At 44.6% G+C, this 21,686-nt stretch overlaps 1 protein-coding gene across 4 annotated transcripts in view; it reads left to right on the top strand.

Moving 5' to 3' along the window:
• pik3r3b (phosphoinositide-3-kinase, regulatory subunit 3b (gamma)) overlaps positions 1 to 21,686 on the top strand; it is a 755,907-nt gene that overhangs the window by 708,810 nt on the left and 25,411 nt on the right. For all 4 annotated transcript variants that reach the window (XM_072510843.1, XM_072510844.1, XM_072510846.1 and 1 more), the window contains 2 exons: positions 3,576 to 3,687; positions 4,258 to 4,356. In XM_072510843.1, the coding sequence (XP_072366944.1) occupies positions 3,576 to 3,687; positions 4,258 to 4,356 (211 nt within the window). The remainder of the gene's footprint in view (positions 1 to 3,575; positions 3,688 to 4,257; positions 4,357 to 21,686) is intronic.

The following is a 21,686-nucleotide window of genomic DNA, read 5'->3' as shown; positions in this document are numbered from 1 at the left end:
GCGTACACAGTCTCTGTCTTATCTGGAGCTTTGTCAATGACTTATGAAATTTGTATAAATGACACCCTTGGACAAAAACATAAAGAAAATCAACCCAAGTTCATTAATGCAAATCCCACTGGGGAAACTGGGAAACTTAAATTCAATTAATGAAATAAAATCTTGAAGAAAAATAAAGGTGGCTATCAAACTACTGAATTGTTGTAAAAACTAATTTGATGAAATTCTATCCATCCTTGCCTGTCAGATCTATATGTGACTCCTGAACCATTGTGGTTGACTCTTAACAACCCTCTGAAATGGCCTTGCACAAGTCATTCAAGTCGCAGCACGGTAGCATTGTGGATAGCACAATTGCTTCACTGCTCCAGGGTCCCAAGTTCGATTCCGGCTTGGGTCACTCTCTGTGCGGAGTCTGCACATCCTCCACGTGTGTGCGTGGGTTTCCTCCCACAGTCCAAAGATGTGCAGGTTAGGTGGATTGGCCATGATCGATTGCCCTTAGTGTCCAAAATTGCCCTTAATGTTAGGTGGAGTTACTGGGTTATGGGGATAGGGTGAAGGTGTTGACCTTGGGTAGGGTGCTCTTTCCAAGAGCCGGTGCAGACTCGATGGGCCGAATGGCCTCCTTCTGCACTGTAAATTCTATGATCTATTCTATGAATTCAAGAAAATGGCTCATCATTCAAGGGAAGTTGGGGATGCTTGTAATAAATACTGGTCTGACCATTGATGCTTGCAAACCATGAATGAATATGTAAAAATGTTTTAAACATAACTTGCCTGTTGCAAATCCATGCTCTCTCTTTCTGGTTGGCTACTATTTGCCCAAATTCATTGGTATCACTGTTCTTAATAAACTTGCACAACTGATATTAGACTTACAAGCTGTAATTTCCTAATTTATCTCTCATGCCCTTCTGAAACAGTGGAATGTCATTAGCAATTTGCCAATACAAGGGGACAATTCCAGAATTGCGGCTCATGATCTTCCAAAACTCTAATGCTCTTAGCCAATTTCCTCACCACCTTTTAATACCCTTGTGTGGAAATAGCTAGTCTCAGAGATATGCTTATCTTAAACCTTGTTAGTTTCCCATTTCTTCTTAAATAGCTCGGCCAGTTATCATCCCATCAGTCCACTCTCAATTATCAGCAAAGTAATGGAAGCTGTCATTGACTGAGTTGTTAAGCGACACTTAAGTCAGAAAAAATCACACACTGGTGTTCAGTTTGGGTTTCGTCAAGGCCACTGTGCTCCTGACTTCATGGCCTTGTACCAAACATGGAAAAAAGAGCTATATTCCAGAAGTAAGAGTGACTGACTTTGTCCAGTGCAGCATTTGTCTAAGTGTGGCATCAAGGAGCCATGGCAAAACTGATGTCAATGGGAATTGGGAGGGGGATCCCCCTCCACTGGTTGGAACCATATTTAGCACAAACAACAATGGTTGGTTTGTTTGAGGTCAATCATCTAAAACCCAGGATATTGTTGTAAGAGTTTCTCTGGGTAGTCTCCTAGGCCCAACTATCTTCAGCTACTTCATTAATGACCTTCCCTCCATTTAAGATCTGAATTAGGGATGTTCTGTGATGATTGCATTAATGTTCAGCACTGCTCACTACTCCTCAGACACTGCAGCAGGCTGTTCCATATGCAGCAAGACCTGGACAACATTCTGATTTGGGCTGATAAGAGATGAGTAACATTTGTGCTGCACATTTCCAGACAATAGTCATCTCCAACAAGAGAGAACCTAGCCATTTCCTCTTGAAATTCAATGATATTACCATCGCCAAATTCCACTCTCATCAACATCCTTGATTTACCATTAATCAGAAACTTAAATACTGTGGCTACAAGAGCAGTCAGAGGCTAGGAATCCTGCAGCGAGTAACTCACCTCTTGACTCCCCAAAGCCTGTCCACCATCTACAAGGCACAAGTCAGGAGTGTAATGGAATATTCCCCACTTGCCTGGATGAGTGTAGCTCTTCATAATACTTCAGAAGCTTGACACTATCCAGGACAAAGCAAATCTTGATTGCCCCCACCCCATACACCACCTTAAATATTCACTTCCTCCATCACCAATGCACACTGGCAGCAGTGTGTACCGTCTACAAGTTGCACTGCAGCAACTCACCAAGATCTCTTTAACATCACCTTCCAAACTCTCAACTTCTGCCACCTAGAAGGGCAAGGGCAGCAGTTACATGGGAACGCCACCATCTGCAATTTCCCCTACAAGCCACACATCACCCTGATTTGGAATTATATCGCCATTCTTTCACTGCTGAATAAGGACCCTGGAATTCCTATTCTAACAGCACAATGGGTGTACCAAGTACACATAGACTACAGTTCAGTAAGGTGTTCACCACCACCACAACTTTCTCGAAGGTCAATTGGGAACAGGGAATAAATTCTAGCTTATTGAGCAATGCCAGTATCCTGTGGAAGAGTAAAAAAAATCTTGATTGTTCCCTTTTTTTCCCCCTTTATCTCCGGTCACATAGCATTGTCCTGTGATCATTTATTCAAGCACACTGAGTTTATGACTTTTCAAAGCAAGACGCAACTTCAAAAATAAATTGTCATATAAGGCTTGATTTAGCACTGATGATAGTAAACCTGCACACAAGACCCTTCTGAAATGGGCAGAAAGTGTAATTAATTGCTCTGCAATCCACTGTACCGTAAGTTAGTGCAGTAGTATAGTCTGATTCATTTAAATTTTTCCTTCGGTGAGGAAAATATAAATCCAAAGCCATAACAGGTGACCTCCTTAACTCACTCCCTTCCCATAAGCAGATAATGAAAGAATGAGTTTTCTAAGATACATCACCATGTTTATACATCAATGCTGATTATACACGTCAGGAGTGTTCTGGTGAATGGAATTCAGTAAATATTTGATATCGCAGTAACAGAATCTCATTAGTTTCTCCATTTTTTTTTTGTATTGGATCTAAATTGTTCCTTCCCTTAAGTTAATGTTTCAGGTCGACGACCTTTCATCAAACTGGGGAAAGTCACTCTGTTCTCTCACCACAGATGCTGCCTGACTTGCAGCATTTGAGTATTTGCAGAATTTTCTGTTTTTATTTCTAGACTTCCAGCATCCATAGCATTCTGCTTTTCAACTAGTTCCTCTCCTTCATTGCGAACTCCTGCCACCTTGGTTTTAATAATAATAATCTTTATTGTCACAAGTAGGCTTACATTAATACTGCAATGAAGTTACCGTGAAAAGCCCCTAGTCGCCACATTCCGGCGCCTGTTCGGGTACACCGAGGGAGAATTTCTGCTCATCTGAAACATCCATTGGGTAGTTTATGGGTCAATTTATCCAAACACCTCTTACCCACTTTTTAGAGTGTCACATAGATAATTAGTTAGATAAAAACCTAGCAAACCAAAATTGATACAGTAAATCAACATTCAAATTGTACACTACATGTGCCGATGAGTCTCCATTCTATTCATACACAAGTATTTTACTGGGGTGGAAAAGAAATATCGAGGACTCTGGGGTTTCTCCTATATTCATATTTTGTCTCTTTGTGTTGCAGCTCTTCCTCCAAAGCCACCTAAACCCATGACGTCAATAACTGCCAATGGAATCAAAGATAGTGGAAGCATATCTCTACAAGATGCCGAGTGGTACTGGGGAGATATCTCTAGGTCAGTCTAATCATTTATGCCTGGTGGACCCCTATCATCTGTTAAGATGTAGCTGCCAATTTTGCTTAAAACTAATTTACTTGGTAATTAAGGGCCTCAGCCTAATCCTGCTGCTAAATTTAACTGAAATAACGGCTTAAAATCAGTTTTGTATGTCAGGCAAAAAATCTGTTAAATCGGATAAATTGAATCAAGCAATATGGCTATTTAAAAAAAAAAAAAAAGATCTTTCCTGGCAAGCAACAACTTTCCTAATGAGCCTCCAACAAAGATCAAGCAGGAAAGTAAAGCTAGTTACCAATAAGAATTCTCTTAGTTAGGAAATGGAAGGATGAGGAACAGAAAGGTAAAATTATGCAACATTATATAGGCGTTAAATGCAGTTGGAGTAGCAACAATGTTTAATTAATATTTGTATTAAAAAGTAATCAGAATAGTGTTGCTAGTCCTGCCATAGTGGTAATCTAGTAGATTGGGTTTTAAGCAGACCAGTTTTGCAGGGTGAAAATCGCACATTCACAAATGTCAGCTTACCCAGTCTAATCACCACTTTTATTTTTAAATCTATAGGGAAGAAGTGAATGACAAGTTGCGTGACATGCCAGATGGTACATTCCTTGTGCGAGATGCTTCTACCAAGATGCAGGGAGATTATACTTTAACCCTCAGGTACACAATAAGTTAAGAGTATTGAAATATTTTTTGTCAAAATGCTGGATTTATTTCAGTCTGTTTATTGAGCAGGAAAGGCATTGTTAATTGTGTTTTAAAAAAATATATTTTTTTTCACATTTTCTTCAAAATTTACACCCACCAGCGAACAGTAAACGGTAATGAATACAATGTCAATCCCCTTATTAACAACAACGATCCCATCCTCCCACCAATCCCCAAACAACAGCCCGCATGAAAACATAAACATCAAATAACAAAACCAAAAAGGAATTGGGAATTGTCCATAGTCGTCATTGATATATATATATATATATATATATATATATGTATAGCCCCCCCCCCCCCAACCCCATTCCCCTCGTTAATATTCAAGGCCATCCAATCCCCAAAAGCGTACAATGAATGACACCCATGAATTGTAGAATCCCCCAGCCCCCTCCCACACTCCTCCCCTCCATTTCCTCTCGCAAACACCCCACCCAGTAGCGGTCCCCATCCCCAACTTTTCACCCCTCCGAGGCTCATCAAAACCTGTTCTACCAGGCTCTGATGGCCGCAGCCCCTCCCCCCACCACGTTCCCGTTCACTGGCCAGCCTAAACTAGCCAGTGTGGAGGTCCATGCTCTGGCCTCACTCTCCTCCAATCCCCTCCCCCCTGCCCGGTCCCAGGAGAACAAAGAAATCCCCTTCAACACACAAACCCCAAAAGAACCATCATTACAAAGGAAAATCCCAACTCTTACTTGTCCAAATAGACAACGTCGACTCATTTAGCACATATACCGACATGCAGTGAAAAAGATAAAGCTACATACACTCCTACAAACCCCCTATCCTCAGTACAAGACCAATCCTCAGTCCCATTTCTCAATTCTGTCCCAGTCCTTCTGCCTTCACAAACACATCCGCCGCTTCCACCGTCTCAAAATATAAGTCTTTGGATTTGTAGGTCACCCTCAACTTAACTGGGTACATTGTGCCGCACAGCATCCTGCTGTTATACAGTGCCGTCTTCACTCGGCCGAAGGCCTCCTCGCCAACTCCACAGTAAAGTCCTGGTATATACGTATACCAGCTCCAGCCCACTGCACCTCCCGCTACTGCTTTGCTCAACTCAGGACCTTCTCCTTCATGCGGTACCTATGGAAACAAGTAGTCACTGCTCTTGGCGGCTCATTTACCTTTGGTATAGGCCTCCACGTCCTATGAGCCCGATCCAGTTCGTACCGAGAGGGATCTTCCCCCTCCCCCAACAGCTCCGCCAACATCTTGGCAAAATACTCTTCTGCACCTCGGCCGATGCCCTCGATACCGCTGCCCTCACCGAGCCAATCGCCTCCTCCACCAGCACCTTCAATACTGCCACCATCTCCTTCCTCATCACCTCCATGTGATTTGTGAACTGTTTTTCAAGTTCCACGACCATCACCTAGGTCACCTTTTTTGCCATGAGCAGTGCGGCCTTACCCGGCGACCCAGCCTCTGCCTTCCTTCCAGTTCCTGAGCCGTGACCCTTCCACTTGATCGCGAACCTTTATTCGCCTCCTTCTTTACAGCTGTTTTCCTTTGCGTTTTGGACATCTTTCTTCCTTATGTCTTCCTGCACTTATTTAACCAAAAATTGCCCCTGGGACCGGGCATTAAATTCTAAAAAATCAAGCCTCAAGCAGGTGCCCTCCAATGTGCGACCTCCTCCTACATGCCACCACCGGAAGTCCCCAGGCATTGTTAATTGAATTGATGGATTTTTTAATTCCTACATTGATCTATACGAGTCACCTTTTGAACCAAACAAGAAGTAAATGCTGCAGCAGTCATCCCCAAATCTCTTGCTCACTCTGAGAACTACCCGTGCATTAATTTCTTTGCTATCCTTACAGAAACTCATGGGGAAATAAATGACAGAAAACAAATGGGAGACACCCATCAAGCCTGGACTGTCCTGGCATGATGTAACTTCCATGCACCATTGTTCCTATGTAGGTTCCTCAAAGAGGGTAGTAAAAAAACCATAGGCCAATTTAAGGGGGGAGCAAAGTATTAGGCAACTTCTCTCTAACCCCTGAAGGCAAGAAGTGAAGCTTTAGGAAACCAGATGATTGATGACTCTAATCCCAATCACCCACATGGTTGTCACGTACAGGAACTGGTCCAGCTCCCATTGGAATGTCTGCAGTAAATCAACACTAGCTGTAACTTATTCCAGCAGTTGGTGAAACCTGGTACAAATAAATACCTCTTTGCATTTAACTTAATTCTGCATTATTACAACTTAAAAAGTATGTCCCCGTACCTATATTTTTCAATAACATACGCACGTGAACTGAGTCTATCTAACCCGTCCATTATTTTACGGATCTCAATCACGTTTCCCAAAACATGGGTTTTTTCTAATCTCACCCCCAAAATGAGCCATCTCCTCTGAAATAAAAATAGAAAATGCTGGAAAAACTCTGGCCTGGCAGCATCTGTGGAGAGAGAAACAAGAGTTAATGTTTTGAGTCTGTAATGCTCCTCTTCAGAGCATTTACCTCCTCTGGACCCTGTTATGGGGCCTCTATCACCCACCATGGGAGTGGTCCAAAACTGGACACATTGTTCTTGATGTGGCCTGACCATGGTTTTGTTCAAAGAACGTAGAGTACTTTTTGTCTTTAATTATCCTACTAATACGTTCTCATATCCTATTTGTTTTCTCAAAAGCCTTTAGTTAGTGGTCGTATACCTTAAGTGAATCATTCACTATAAGCATCTGGTATTTCTCTCGTTCGTAAGCTCATACATGCAACCCTCCATGCTTACACTTGTTCCATCTGTTTCATATTGCACGTCTTTGGCAGATGTATTTTAATATAGACATGGGTCTATTCCCCCATTGCATATGAATCTCATTAATTTACAGTCCTTGCATCTGCTCAAATCTTTGTGTCCTTCATAAACTTGCTGAGAATTCTGCTGATGCGTTTGGCTGGACCAGTGATAAAGATGCAGTCGTGCAACTACCTCAGAACCAATTTCTGTGGAAGCTACTAGTAACTTGTCCACCCGCAAACTACTTTCTGTCCACACAGGATGTCTGTGCAATTCCTTGCCTAACCCAGAATCTTTCTGTTAATCCCGCAAGCTCAAATGTACTTTAGTCTTTTGTATGGCACTTCATCAAAAGCTTTTTGAAGGTTTAGTTACACAATATCGACTACCTTGCTGAATAAGTTTACTTAGTCCTCTGTGATTTCGTTGGCATCGGCAATTAATATGCAAGGTCAACAATTAATCTTGTTCCTCCTTCACCCATAAAGTGCTTTTCCACTAACACCTAACACTCCAATAAGTCAATGGGTGAGAAGACCATTCACGGTCAGTGTGTCTGAACTGAATTCTTTATACACCTGTGTGAATCAAAGTTTGTGCTTGATTTTAATTTTCTTTAATAATTGATAAATTTCAATTAAATTTGATATATTGATGTCTTATGTTGTAGGCGTGCTAGAATATCTATATAATATTAAGATGTGCTTTACATAGACTATCTCACCACTAAATTCTTCAGTCAAATAATTTGCCACCCAATTCAATGTATGCATTAGAGTGACATTCTCTGTCTTTGGTTGCTAGTACAGATTATTAATATCTTACTGAGTGATTTCAGTCAATGTCACATGATGTTATTGATTATATCTGAATTCCCTCCATTACATTTTCAAAGATCAATTATTAGTCAGTCAGAATGTGTTTATTTGTATTATGATCAAATAAGAAAACTTAGTAATGACCTGTGCAAAAAAGGGAAATCATCTTTACTTCCATTTTAAATCTGGTTTGACTGCTGTACTTCATAGCACTGATTTAAAAAAAACACACTGGATTGTTAATGTAGCCAATAACCCACTTAACACTGTTCTCCTTCAATTCACTCCTTTTTTTAAAATTAAATATTTTATTGAAAATTTTTGGTCAACCAACACAGTACATTGTGCATCCTTTACACAATATTATAACAACACAAATAACAATGACCTATTTTATAAACAAAAAATGAATAAATAATAAATAACAAAAATGAAAACTAGCCCTAATTGGCAACTGCCTTGTCACAAGTAACACTCTCCAAAAATATAATTTAACAGTCCAATATATAATTATCTGTAGCAACGACCTATACATACTATACAGTATATATTAACAACCCTGAGAGTCCTTCTGGTTCCTCCTCCCCCCCGCCCCCCCCCCCCGATCCTGGGCTGCTGCTGCTGCCTTCTTTTTCCCATTCCGTCTATCTTTCTGCGAGGTATTCGACGAACGGTTGCCACCGCCTGGTGAACCCTTGAGCCGACCCCCTTAGGACGAACTTAATCCGCTCTAGCTTTATAAACCCCGCCATGTCATTTATCCAGGTCTCCACCCCCGGGGGCTTGGCTTCTTTCCACATTAGCAATATCCTGCGCCGGGTACTAGGGACGCAAAGGCCAAAACATCGGCCTCTCTCGCCTCCTGCACTCCCGGCTCTTGTGCAACCCCAAATATAGCCAACCCCCAGCTTGGTTCGACCCGGACTCCTACTACTTTTGAAAGCACCTTTGTCACCCCCATCCAAAACCCCTGTAGTGCCGGGCATGACCAAAACATATGGGTATGATTCGCTGGGCTTCTCGAGCACCTCGCACACCTATCCTCCACCCCAAAAAATTTACTGAGCCGTGCTCCAGTCATATGCGCCCTGTGTAATACCTTAAACTGAATCAGGCTTAGCCTGGCACACGAGGACGACGAGTTTACCCTGCTTAGGGCATCTGCCCACAGCCCCTCCTCGATCTCCTCCCCCAGCTCTTCTTCCCATTTCCCTTTTAGTTCATCTACCATAGTCTCCCCTTCGTCCCTCATTTCCCTATATATATCTGACACCTTACCATCCCCCACCCATGTCTTTGAGATCACTCTGTCCTGCACCTCTTGTGTCGGGAGCTGCGGGAATTCCCTCACCTGTTGCCTCGCAAAAGCCCTCAGTTGCATATACCTGAATGCATTCCCTTGGGGCAACCCATATTTCTCGGTCAGCGCTCCCAGACTCGCGAACTTCCCATCCACAAACAGATCTTTCAGTTGCGTTATTCCTGCTCTTTGCCACATTCCATATCCCCTATCCATTCCCCCCGGGGCAAACCTATGGTTGTTTCTTATCGGGGACCCCCCCAAGGCTCCAGTCTTTCCCCTATGCCGTCTCCACTGTCCCCAAATCTTCAGTGTAGCCACCACCACCGGGCTTGTGGTGTAGTTCCTCGGTGAGAACGGCAATGGGGCTGTCACCATAGCCTGTAGGCTAGTCCCCCTACAGGACGCCCTCTCTAATCTCTTCCACGCCGCTCCCTCCTCCTCTCCCATCCACTTACTCACCATTGAAATATTAGCGGCCCAATAATACTCACTTAGGCTCGGTAGTGCCAGCCCCCCCCTATCCCTGCTACGCTGTAAGAATCCCTTCCTCACTCTCGGGGTCTTCCCGGCCCACACAAAACCCATGATGCTCTTTTCAATCCTTTTAAAAAAAGCCTTCGTGATCACCACCGGGAGGCACTGAAACACAAAGAGGAATCTCGGGAGGACCATCATCTTAACCGCCTGCACCCTCCCTGCCATTGACAGGGATACCATATCCCATCTCTTGAAATCCTCCTCCATCTGTTCCACCAACCGCGTTAAATTTAACCCATGCAATGTGCCCCAATTCTTAGCTATCTGGATCCCCAGGTAACGAAAGTCCCCTTGTTACCTTCCTCAACGGTAGGTCCTCTATTTCTCTACTCTGCTCCCCTGGATGCACCACAAACAACTCACTTTTCCCCATGTTCAATTTATACCCTGAAAAATCCCCAAACTCCCCAAGTATCCGCATTATTTCTGGCATCCCCTCCGCCGGGTCCGCCACGTATAGTAGCAAATCGTCCGCATACAAAGATACCCGGTGCTCTTCTCCTCCCCTAAGTACTCCCCTCCACTTCTTGGAACCCCTCAACGCTATCGCCAGGGGCTCAATCGCCAGTGCAAACAATAATGGGGACAGAGGGCATCCCTGCCTTGTCCCTCTGTGGAGCCGAAAATATGCAGATCCCCGTCCATTCGTGACCACGCTCGCCACTGGGGCCCTATACAACAGCTGCACCCATCTAACATACCCCTCTCCAAAACCAAATCTCAACACCTCCCACAAATAATCCCACTCCACTCTATCAAATGCTTTCTCGGCATCCATCGCCACTACTATCTCCGTTTCTCCCTCTGGTGGGGCCATCATCATTACCCCTAACAACCTCCGTATATTCGTGTTCAGCTGTCTCCCCTTCACAAACCCAGTTTGGTCCTCGTGGACCACCCCCGGGACACATTCCTCTATTCTCATTGCCATTACCTTGGCCAGGACCTTGGCATCTACATTTTAGGAGGGAAATAGGTCTATAGGACCCGCATTGTAGCGGGTCCTTTTCCTTCTTTAAGAGAAGCGATATCGTTGCTTCAGACATAGTCGGGGGCAGTTGTCCCCTTTCCTTTGCCTCATTAAAGGTCCTCGTCAGTACCGGGGCGAGCAAGTCCACATATTTTCTATAGAATTCGACTGGGAATCCATCCGGTCCCAGGGCCTTTCCCGCCTGCATGCTCCTAATTCCTTTCACCACTTCTTCTACCTCGATCTGTGCTCCCAGTCCCACCCTTTCCTGCTCTTCCACCTTGGGAAATTCCAGCCGATCCAAGAAGCCCATCATTCTCTCCCTCCCATCCGGGGGTTGAGCTTCATATAATTTTTTATAAAATGTCTTGAACACTCCATTCACACTCTCCGCTCCCCGCTCCATCTCTCCTTCCTCATCCCTCACTCCCCCTATTTCCCTCGCTGCTCCCCTTTTCCTCAATTGGTGTGCCAGCAACCTGCTCGCCTTCTCCCCATATTCGTACTGTACACCCTGTGCCTTCCTCCATTGTGCCTCTGCAGTGCCTGTAGTCAGCAAGTCAAATTCTACATGTAGCCTTTGCCTTTCCCTGTACAGTCCCTCCTCCGGTGCTTCCGCATATTGTCTGTCCACCCTCAAAAGTTCTTGCAGCAACCGCTCCCGTTCCTTACTCTCCTGCTTCCCTTTATGTGCCCTTATTGATATCAGCTCCCCTCTAACCACCGCCTTCAACGCCTCCCAGACCACTCCCACCTGGACCTCCCCATTATCATTGAGTTCCAAGTACTTTTCAATGCACCCCCTCACCCTTAGACACACCCCCTCATCTGCCATTAGTCCCATGTCCATTCTCCAGGGTGGGCGCCCTCCTGTTTCCTCCCCCATCTCCAAGTCCACCCAGTGTGGAGCGTGATCCGAAATGGCTATAGCCGTATACTCCGTTCCCCTCACCTTCGGGATCAATGCCCTACCCAGCACAAAAAAGTCTATTCGCGAGTAGACTTTATGGACATAGGAGAAAAACGAGAACTCCTTACTCCTAGGTCTGCTAAATCTCCACGGGTCTACACCTCCCATCTGCTCCATAAAATCTTTAAGCACCTTGGCTGCTGCCGGCCTCCTTCCAGTCCTGGACTTCGACCTATCCAGCCCTGGTTCCAACACCGTATTAAAATCTCCCCCATTATCAGCTTTCCCATCTCTAGGTCCGGAATGCGTCCTAGCATCCGCCTCATAAAATTGGCATCATCCCAGTTCGGGGCATATACGTTTACCAAAACCACCGTCTCCCCCTGTAGTTTGCCACTCACCATCACGTATCTGCCCCCGTTATCCGCCACTATAGTCTTTGCCTCGAACATTACCCGCTTCCCCACTAATATAGCCACCCCCCTGTTTTTCGCATCTAGCCCCGAATGGAACACCTGCCCCACCCATCCTTTGCGTAGCCTAACCTGGTCTATCAGTTTCAGGTGCGTTTCCTGTAACATAACCACATCTGCCTTAAGTTTCTTAAGGTGTGCGAGTACCCGTGCCCTCTTTATCGGCCCGTTCAGCCCTCTCACGTTCCACGTGATCAGCCGAGTTGGGGGGCTTCCTACCCCCCCCCCCTTGTCGATTAGCCATCACCTTTTTCCAGCTCCTCACCCGGTTCCCACGCAGCTGTATCTCCCCCAGGCGGTGCCCCCCCGCCCATCCTCTCCCATACCAGCTCCCCCCTCTCCCCAGCAGCAGCAACCCAGTAATTCCCCCCTCCCACCCCCCCCGCTAGATCCCCCGCTAGCGTAATTACTCCCCCCATGTTGCTCCCAGAAGTCAGCAAACTCTGGCTGACCTCGGCTTCCCCCCGTGACCTCGGCTCGCACCGTGCGACGCCCCCTCCTTCCTGCTTCTCTATTCCCGCCATGATTATCATAGCGCGGGAACCAAGCCCCGCTTCTCCTTTGGCCCCGCCCCCAATGGCCAACGCCCCATCTCCTCCACCTCCCCTCCTCCCCCCATCACCACCTGTGGGAGAGAGAAAAGTTACCACATCGCAGGATTAGTACATAAAACCCCTCTTTGCCCCCCACATTCGCCCCACCACTTTGTTCGAACGTTCTTTTTAATAACCCGCTCATTCCAGTTTTTCTTCCACAATAAAAGTCCACGCTTCATCCGCCGTCTCAAAGTAGTGGTGCCTCCCTCGATATGTGACCCACAGTCTTGCCGGTTGCAGCATTCCAAATTTTATCTTCTTTTTATGAAGCACCGCCTTGGCCCGATTAAAGCTCGCCCTCCTTCTCGCCACCTCCGCACTCCAGTCTTGATAAACGCGGATCACCGCGTTCTCCCATTTACTGCTCCGAGTTTTCTTCGCCCATCTAAGACCATTTCTCTATCCTTAAACCGGAGGAATCTCACCACTATGGCTCTGGGAATTTCTCCTGCTCTCGGTCCTCGCGCCATCACTCGGTATGCTCCCTCCACCTCCAACGGACCCGCCGGGGCCTCCGCTCCCATTAACGAGTGCAGCATCGTGCTCACATATGCCCCGACGTCCGCTCCCTCCACACCTTCAGGAAGACCAAGAATCCTCAGGTTGTTCCTCCTTGCGTTGTTTTCCAGTGCCTCCAACCTTTCCACACATCGTTTCTGATGTGCCTCCTGCGTCTCCGTCTTCACCACCAGGCCCTGTATATCGTCCTCATTCTCGGCTGCCTTTGCCTTCACGACCCGAAGCTCCCGCTCCTGGGTCTTTTGTTCCTCCTTTAGCCCTTCGATCGCCTGTAGTATCGGGGCCAACAGCTCTTTCTTCATTTCCTTTTTGATCTCTTCCACACAGCATTTCAAGAACTCTTGTTGTTCAGGGCCCCATGTTAAACTGCCACCTTCCGACGCCATCTTGGTTTTTGCTTGCCTTCCTTGCCGCTGTTCTAAAGGATCCACTGCAATCTGGCCACTTTCTCCTCCTTTTTCCATCCGTATCCAGGGGGGATTCCCTTCTGGTTTACCGCACAGTGTTTTTAGCCGTCAAAATTGCCGTTGGGGCTCCTATCAAGAGCCCAAAAGTCCGTTTCACAGGGAGCTGCCGAAACGTGCGACTCAGCTGGTCATCGTCGCACCCGGAAGTCCCTTCAATTCACTCCTATTAGCTGATTATAAAGTTTACTAAAATAATACGAAGAATTCTTGCACAATTTCTAAGATTTTTAATTACAATATAAGGTTTTTTGAAAGGTAGTTACTTTAATACCTTTGATCCATTTTTTAAAATGGAGATCAGTTGGTGTCCATAACTGGATTATCTCTTCAGTTTTGTCCGTAACTCCTAACAGCATTAGCTTGTGTATTGTTTCCAAAAGCATTAACATCCTCCTAATTACTGCCAAGTTGATTTTCATCTAGTACAAGGCTGGATAATAAACAGACTATTTGGAGAGGACATCCCAGCAGTCCCCAGTCTTGTCTTCACTCTGCACCTGCGCACATGCACTTTTAACAAAAGCCGCTGGGAGGTAATAGGCGCTTTTTCACTCCTCACTGCACCCATCTCGCAACTGATCATAGTCCAGAGATGTTGGTGCCAATTGTAACAGCCCAATTGCTACCTGACGGAAAGAAAATAAGTCAGGGCAGATGGGTGAGTTAATCTGATATGTTCTTGACCTGTGTAGTTCAGCAGCAAGCTGTGGGGTGCCTTAATACATTGGGTTGTCAGTGGAGATCAATGTAATTTTTTTTACATGGGGCATAGTGTGTACATATTGTAGCTGACCCCAAATCTGTAGCAGCCAAACTGTTACTGCTGTCACATCAGTGAACAGAAGGTATTCATTTAAAAATATGGTCATAGTCATTTATTGCATGGAAGGAGGCCATTTGACCCATTGAATCCAGGCCAATGCTTCATAGATCAATCCCCTCAGTCCCATTTCAGTGTTTCACCCCTGCAAATTTATTTCCTTCCAAGTGCCCATCCAATTTATTTTTCAAATAATTGATTGTCTCTGTTTCCATCACCCTCCTAAGCAGTGAGCTCTAGATCATTACGTCCAGCTGCGTAAAACAATTGTTCCTCACATTCCCCCTATGTTTTTTGCCCAAAAGCGTTAAATCTGTGCCTGCTAATCCTTGTACCATAAGCTAATGGGAATAGGTTTTCTTAGCCTACCTTATTCAAACCTGTCATAATCTTGCGCACTTCCATCTATCTCTTTTGCCCCAAGGAAAACAACCTTCACTTTTCCAACTTAGCCTTGTAGCTAAAATCCTCATCCCTGGAACCATTCTTTTTAAATCTCCTGTGCACCTTCTTAAGGACACTCCCATCATGGGCAACAGCACCTCCTCTACGGTCATCCTCAACACCGGTGCCCCACAAGGCTGTGTCCTCAGCCCCCTACTATACTCCTTGTACACCTATGACTGTGTGGCTAAATTCCCCTCCAACTCGATTTTCAAATTTGCTGATGACACCACCGTAGTGGGTCGGATTTCAAACAATGACGAGACAGTACAGGAATGAGATAGAGAATTTTGTGAACTGGTGCGACAACAACAATCTCTCCCTCAATGTCAACAAAACAAAGGAGATTGTCATCGACGTCAGGAAACGTAAAGGAGAACATGCCCCAGTCTACATCAATGGGAACGAAGTAGGAAGGGTTGAGAGCTTCAGGTTTTTAGGTGTCCAGATTACCAACAACCTGTGTACCCCCCCCCCACCACCACCACCACCACCATGCCGATACTACAGTTAAGAAAGCCCACCAACGACTCTACTTTCTCAGAAGACTAAGGAAATTTGGTATGTCAGCTACGACTCTCTCCAACTTTTACAGATGCACCATAGAAAGAATTATTTCTGGTTGTATCACAGCTTGGTGTGGTTCCTGCTCTGCCAAGACTGTAGGAAACCACAAGATTGTGAATGTAGCCCGGTCCATCACGCAAACCAGCCTCCCATCCATTGACTCTAACTATAATTCCCGCTGCCTCGGAAAGGCAACCAGCATAATTAAGGACCCTATGCACCCTGGACACACTCTCTTCCACCTTCTTCCATCAGGAAAAAGATACAAATGTTTGAGGTCACGTACCTACCGACTCAAGAACCGCTTCTTCCCTGCGGCCGTCAGACTTTTGAATGGACTTACCTCGTATTAAGTTGATCTTTTCTCTACACCCTAGCTATGACTGTAACATTACATTCTGTAGTCTCTCCTTCCTTTCCTATGTACAGTATGCGTTGTCTGCATAGCATGCAAGAAACTATACTTTTCACTGTGTACTGATACATGTGACAATAATAAATCAAATCAAATCTTTCCTAAAGTGTGGTGATCAACACTGGACGCAACATTCTTAAGTCAGGGCCTAACCAGAGCGTTCTAAAGATTCAGCATATCTTTCCTGCTTTTGTACTTGGTGCCTCTATTTATGAAGCCCAAGATCACCAGCTTTGTGATACTCCATCAAAGACTTTCTTAAAATCCATATAGGCACCAGCCACTGAATTCCCTTCATCAACATTCTCTGTTCCTTCATCAAAGAAAATTCAATTGAATTGTTGAGCACAATCTACGTTTTACAAATCCATGCTGGGTATCCATAATTAACTCCAACCTTTCCAAGTGCCTGTTGGTTCACCCCCCCCCCCCCCCCCCCCTTGCTGATTATTGTTTCTCAAACCTTAGCCACCACTGACATCAAACTAAATGACCTATTGTTGCCAGGTCTGTCCTTGCACCCTTGAATAAGAATGTCACATTTGCCACACTCCAGTTCTGTTGGCATCTAGAGAAGATTGGAAGAGTATGGCAAGCCCTCCCTCCATCTCCACTCTCTCTTTCATTAGAAACCTAGGATGTAAACTGTAGACATCTGGCAACTTACACTCTGAGCCAGTCTTTCCAATACCATCACCTTTCAATTTTCAGCCCATCCATTGCCACTACTACCCGGCTTCTACTGATAATGTCAGATTCCTCTTAGTAAACACCAGTACAAAGTACTCTTCAGTATTCTTGCCTTGCACTTCTATGCATGTGTAACCCTCTTTGTCCCGAATAAGACCCTTCCACTTCTTACTAGATGCTTACTATTTACATGTCAGGAAAGTTTTGGTTTCCTTTTATGTTGACTGCCATTCTATTTTCAAAATCTCTCTGCCAGTTTCCGTCTCCTCCTCACTTCCTATCTCAGCCTATGGTGTTTGACCTGGTTCCTGTTTGACTGATTCACCTGACATGCATCAGGTATCCGTTATTTTATTTATCAGGTATCCTTTATTTTATTTAATCATATTCTCCATATCCTTGTCATCCAAGGTTTCCTAGTTTTGTTTCCCCTACCTTTCACCCTTGTTGGAATAGGCTTGACCTCTACATGAAGCATCTCTTCCTTAAAAAACACCACATTGTTCCGCTACAGTTTTTCCTGTAATTCTTTGATTCCATTTTACTCTGGCCTCATCCCTTTTTATCCCTGAAATTGGCCCTTTTCCAATTTAGACATTCTACTTCAGATTGTTCTTGCTCTTCTTCAATACCATCCTTGAATATCACTGAAGAGAGAGACAAGTTGCTGAAGATTTTCATCAGGACAAACACTATGCCAAATTTCAAATAATCGCAAGTTATACTACAGGAGAAAAGTGGTGCTGATTGGTTGGCACTGGACTCTGGCTGAGGTGTTCAGGAAACAGGAAATTATAGAGGCCCATGTTTCCGGGTAATTCAAAAAAGGCGCAAGGCTTGAACATATCCCTGTGCATGAATGTATGTTGCAAGTGCAAATGAGCCATGTTACGAGTTTGACTGATTATCTTAAATTGTTTTTTTAAGTGCAGCTATTAGCGTAAGCAGGATTGTTCAGCAAGTGCCCTCAGTCATGGAATCACAACTGACAGTAGACATTTTGAATTGAGTTTTGTGGCTGGTTGAGTACTCTGCTTAGTAGGACCAGCCAGAGGAACACGTTGTCAGATTCAGTCAGCCAATTTTGGGCATGTGCGGCCTACATCGAGCACTGGAATTCCTGCATGACATTGCTCAATTGTGCATTAGGTAGAATGTCTTTTTGGGCTGATGGCAGCATCTTGTTAGTAGGGAAATACCATTGGCATTGCCACTGCATGTCAGTGTGAAGCAGCTTGCTTAACCAGTTGTTCAAATTTTTAAGGTATTTTGCCGTTCCATAGTAATTTGAGGTAGACAGGCACAAGTCCAATTGTGGCGGCCTTTCGTCCATTTTGCAAGCTTTGCGATACGCAGTGAATAATGATAGCCAATGTTCTGCAAGACTTCATTTGCATTCTTTTCCTGTCTGGAGCTTGCAAGGTGAGCAAAAGCCCTATTTACAAAACTGCTAATCAGACCAAACTTGTGGAGCTATATGAATCCCAGCATAATCAGTGAAGGTAGGCTTGTAGTAGACAGCAGTAGAGAAACTATTAGCAGATTTCTCAACTAGCATGTTGAGGAAAGGCAGCGCGTTGGGATAGATCAATCCATCTCAAAAGCGAATAGGAGCATGGGATGGAATGCACGGAGGTTTATAAGGAAATCTTTACACACTGCTTTAGATTCAAAGATTGCAAATATATAATCGTCGTATCGGAAAATGCCCATCTCGCGGAAAACCGTGTAACTCAGCAAATGCTGGACCTAGAAGGGATCCCATGGTTACATCATTTATTTGGGTGTAAATGGTGCAATAACAACTGAACTTGACTGAGTTCATAAGTTTGATGAATGCAAATGGCAGCATATCTGTCTCGCTGTGAATAGTGACACAGCACAAATGTCGATGTCGTCTTCAGCTTCGCAAATAGGTTACCAATGTCAAATGAACAAGACATTGCAATCAATATGTAGGTCAGCTATAGTTTTGGTGAGCATGAAGGATTCCTTCACGGCTTACATGGAAAACTTTAAAGAACTGGCTGCAGTAATGCACCCAACCATTTGGTCAATGGCATGAGGGGGACATCACTTTTGTGTGTCTTATGCAGTCCATACACGAATGGACGTAGTAAACCATGAGGCCAAATCCTGTCATATATGTCGCAAGGCAGCTTGTTATTCTTGCACAAGTCGAACAAATGTTTTTAAAGCTTGCTTTTGAGCAAGGATGCACTATCATGCTTGGCGGCAGATCCAAAAGATATGAATTTTGAAGCCCATTCAAAACACCATGCACTTTAAAAACTTATTTCACAGGATGTGTGTGGCGCTGGTTTAGCCATAATTTGTTGCCCATCCCTAATTGTTCTTTAGATGGTGAACTGTCACCTTGAACTGCTAAAGTCTGTGTAGGTACGCCCACAGTGCTTTTGGGAAGGGAGTTCCAGGATTTTGACCCAGCGACAGTTAAGGAATGGTGCTATAGTTCTGAGTCACGGTTTGGAGGGAAATTTGCAAGTGGTGTTGACCCATTCATCTGTTTCCCTCATCCTGGTAGAGGTGCTGTTGAAGCAGTCTTGATGAGTTAATGCAGTGTATCTTGTAGATGGTACACACTGCTGTCTTGGTGGAGGGGATGAATATTTGTGGATGAGGTGCCAATCAAGCTGCTACTTTGTCCTGAATGGTGTCAAGTTTCTTATGTGTTATTGGAGCCGCACTCGTCCAGGAAAGTGGAGAGGATTCGAACAGGCTCCTGACTTTTACCTTGTAAATAGTAGACAGGCTTTTGGGAATCAGGAGGTGAGGCCCTTGGTGCAGAATTCCCAGCCTCTGACATGCTCTTGTAGCCACAGTATTTATATGACTGATCCATTTCAGTTTCTGGTCAATAATAACCTCCAAAGATTTTGATCGTGGGAGATTCAGCAATGGTAATACCATCGAATGTCAAAGGGATATGGTTAAATCCTCTGTTGTTGGAGATAGTCTTTGCCTGGCGCTTGTGTGCCACAAATGTTACTTGCCAATTATCAGCCCAAACCTGAATGTTGCTCAGGTCTTGCTGAAAATGGTCAGGAACTGCTTCAGTATTTGAGGAATTGTGAATGGTGAACATTGTGCAAGATCAGCGAATTCCCCACTTCTGATGATGGAGGGAAGGCTGTTGATGAAGCAGTTGAAAATGTTTGGAACCTAGGACACTACCCTGAGGAACTCCTACAGTGAAGTCCTGGACTGAGCTGACTGACCTCCAGCAACCACAACCATCAACCTTTGTGCGAGGTATGACTCTAACCAGTGGACACTTTTCTCCCTGCCTCCGCATGACATTCAATTTTTCAAGATTTCCTTGATGCCACACTTGACCAAATGCTGCCTTGATGTCAGGGGAAGTCACTCTCCTCCTGACTGGAGTTCAGCACTTTTGTGCATGTTTGGACCATGGTTATAATGAGGTCAAGAGCTGAGTGGCCTTGGCTGAACCCAAACTGAGCATCATTGAGCAGGTTATTACTGAGAAAGCGCCACTTGAAAGCACTGCATTTGGCACCTCCATTCACTTTGCTGATGATCAAGAGTAGATTATTGTGGAGGTAATTTGCTGGGTTGGATTTGTCATGACGTACCTAAGCTATTTTCCACATTGCCGGGTAGCTACCAGTGTTGCAGCTGTACTGGGACAACTTGGCTTTGGATGCAACTAGTTCTGGAGCAAAAGTCTTCAGTGCTATTGCTGGAATATTGTCAGGACCCTAAGTTTTGTAATATCGCCACTTTTGTCAATATAATCACATGTTTAGATTGACTATTCCAGCCTCTTAGTCTACCTTGCAAATATGTATGCCTGGGTTGGCCCTGAGACCTTGCAAGACCAGCAGACATTTGCGCTGCATGTGAAAATTCAAGTAATTAGGTATCCCACAATATGTATGCATTAGGTTAGCAAGGTGCAGTTTCAAGGACTTGGGACGCAGGAATGTGTGCTCTGCAAGGACTCAGGAATGTGTGCTCTGCACACACAAAGAATATGTTCAAGCCATGCATTTTTAAAAATTACCCGGAAGTTTCAGAGCCTTTAGTTCCAATTGTTTTCTACATGGCAGCACTTTGGCCAGAGTCGACTTGCCAACCAATCAGCTCCTCCTTTTTCCTGTATAAACTATTGTGGTTGTTTAAAATTTAGCATTCTTAGGTTTATCCTGATGAGTGCAAAACAAAAAAACTTTAGCAACAATATTCAAAATTTAAACCTTGTGATATCGCTCTTACCCAAACGTCCACCCATACACACTTGGTCCATCCCGTTTCCCAGTGCCTGATCCAGAAGTGCGTCCTTTCTAGTTGAGACGAGAGCATAACTGATCCAAGAAAGTTTTTCTGAACGCGTTTCAGAAATTCCTCTCCCATCTCCTGGAGGTAACACTATCCCAAGCAATTGAAGTACCAGGTAATTTAAGTCCCCTGTTTCTCCACTCTAGTTCTTACACATCTTTGATTTCCCTGCAATTTTGCTTCTTTACCCCTCAGGTTATTTGGAGGCCTGTTGAATATCCCCAGTTGCATGATCATACCCTGTTTCTCAGCTGTAATCAAATGGATTCTGCCCTTGCCCCCTCAAGGACATTCCCTCTTTGCAACACTACAATATCTTTCCTACTCAATGCTGCCATCTCCCCTTCCTTTGTTCTTTCCCTATTTTTTCTGAGCACTTTATATCTTTGAATATTAAGCTCTCAGTCTTCTCCATTTTTCAGTCATGGTTCCGTTATTGCTGCTGCATCATATTCCCACACACCTAGTTATGCTCAGCTCATCAACATTATTCACATGCATTGTAAATCTGTCTTTGCATTTCTTTTATAGTCCTTCTTTACCCACTAGTATCTAATATGGAACTACTCCCTTTTCTAGTATTGTCCAACGCAATCGCTTTATGACCATATTCCTCTTTTCTGTTTCTATCTGCCATTCTTCTGCCAATTTAATTCAAACC

This window comes from Scyliorhinus torazame, chromosome 7 (genome assembly GCF_047496885.1).
Source record: "Scyliorhinus torazame isolate Kashiwa2021f chromosome 7, sScyTor2.1, whole genome shotgun sequence".
Lineage (NCBI taxonomy): Eukaryota > Metazoa > Chordata > Chondrichthyes > Carcharhiniformes > Scyliorhinidae > Scyliorhinus > Scyliorhinus torazame.
Note: the sequence above shows the minus strand (reverse complement) of the source record. Positions and strands in the feature narration are given on the sequence as shown.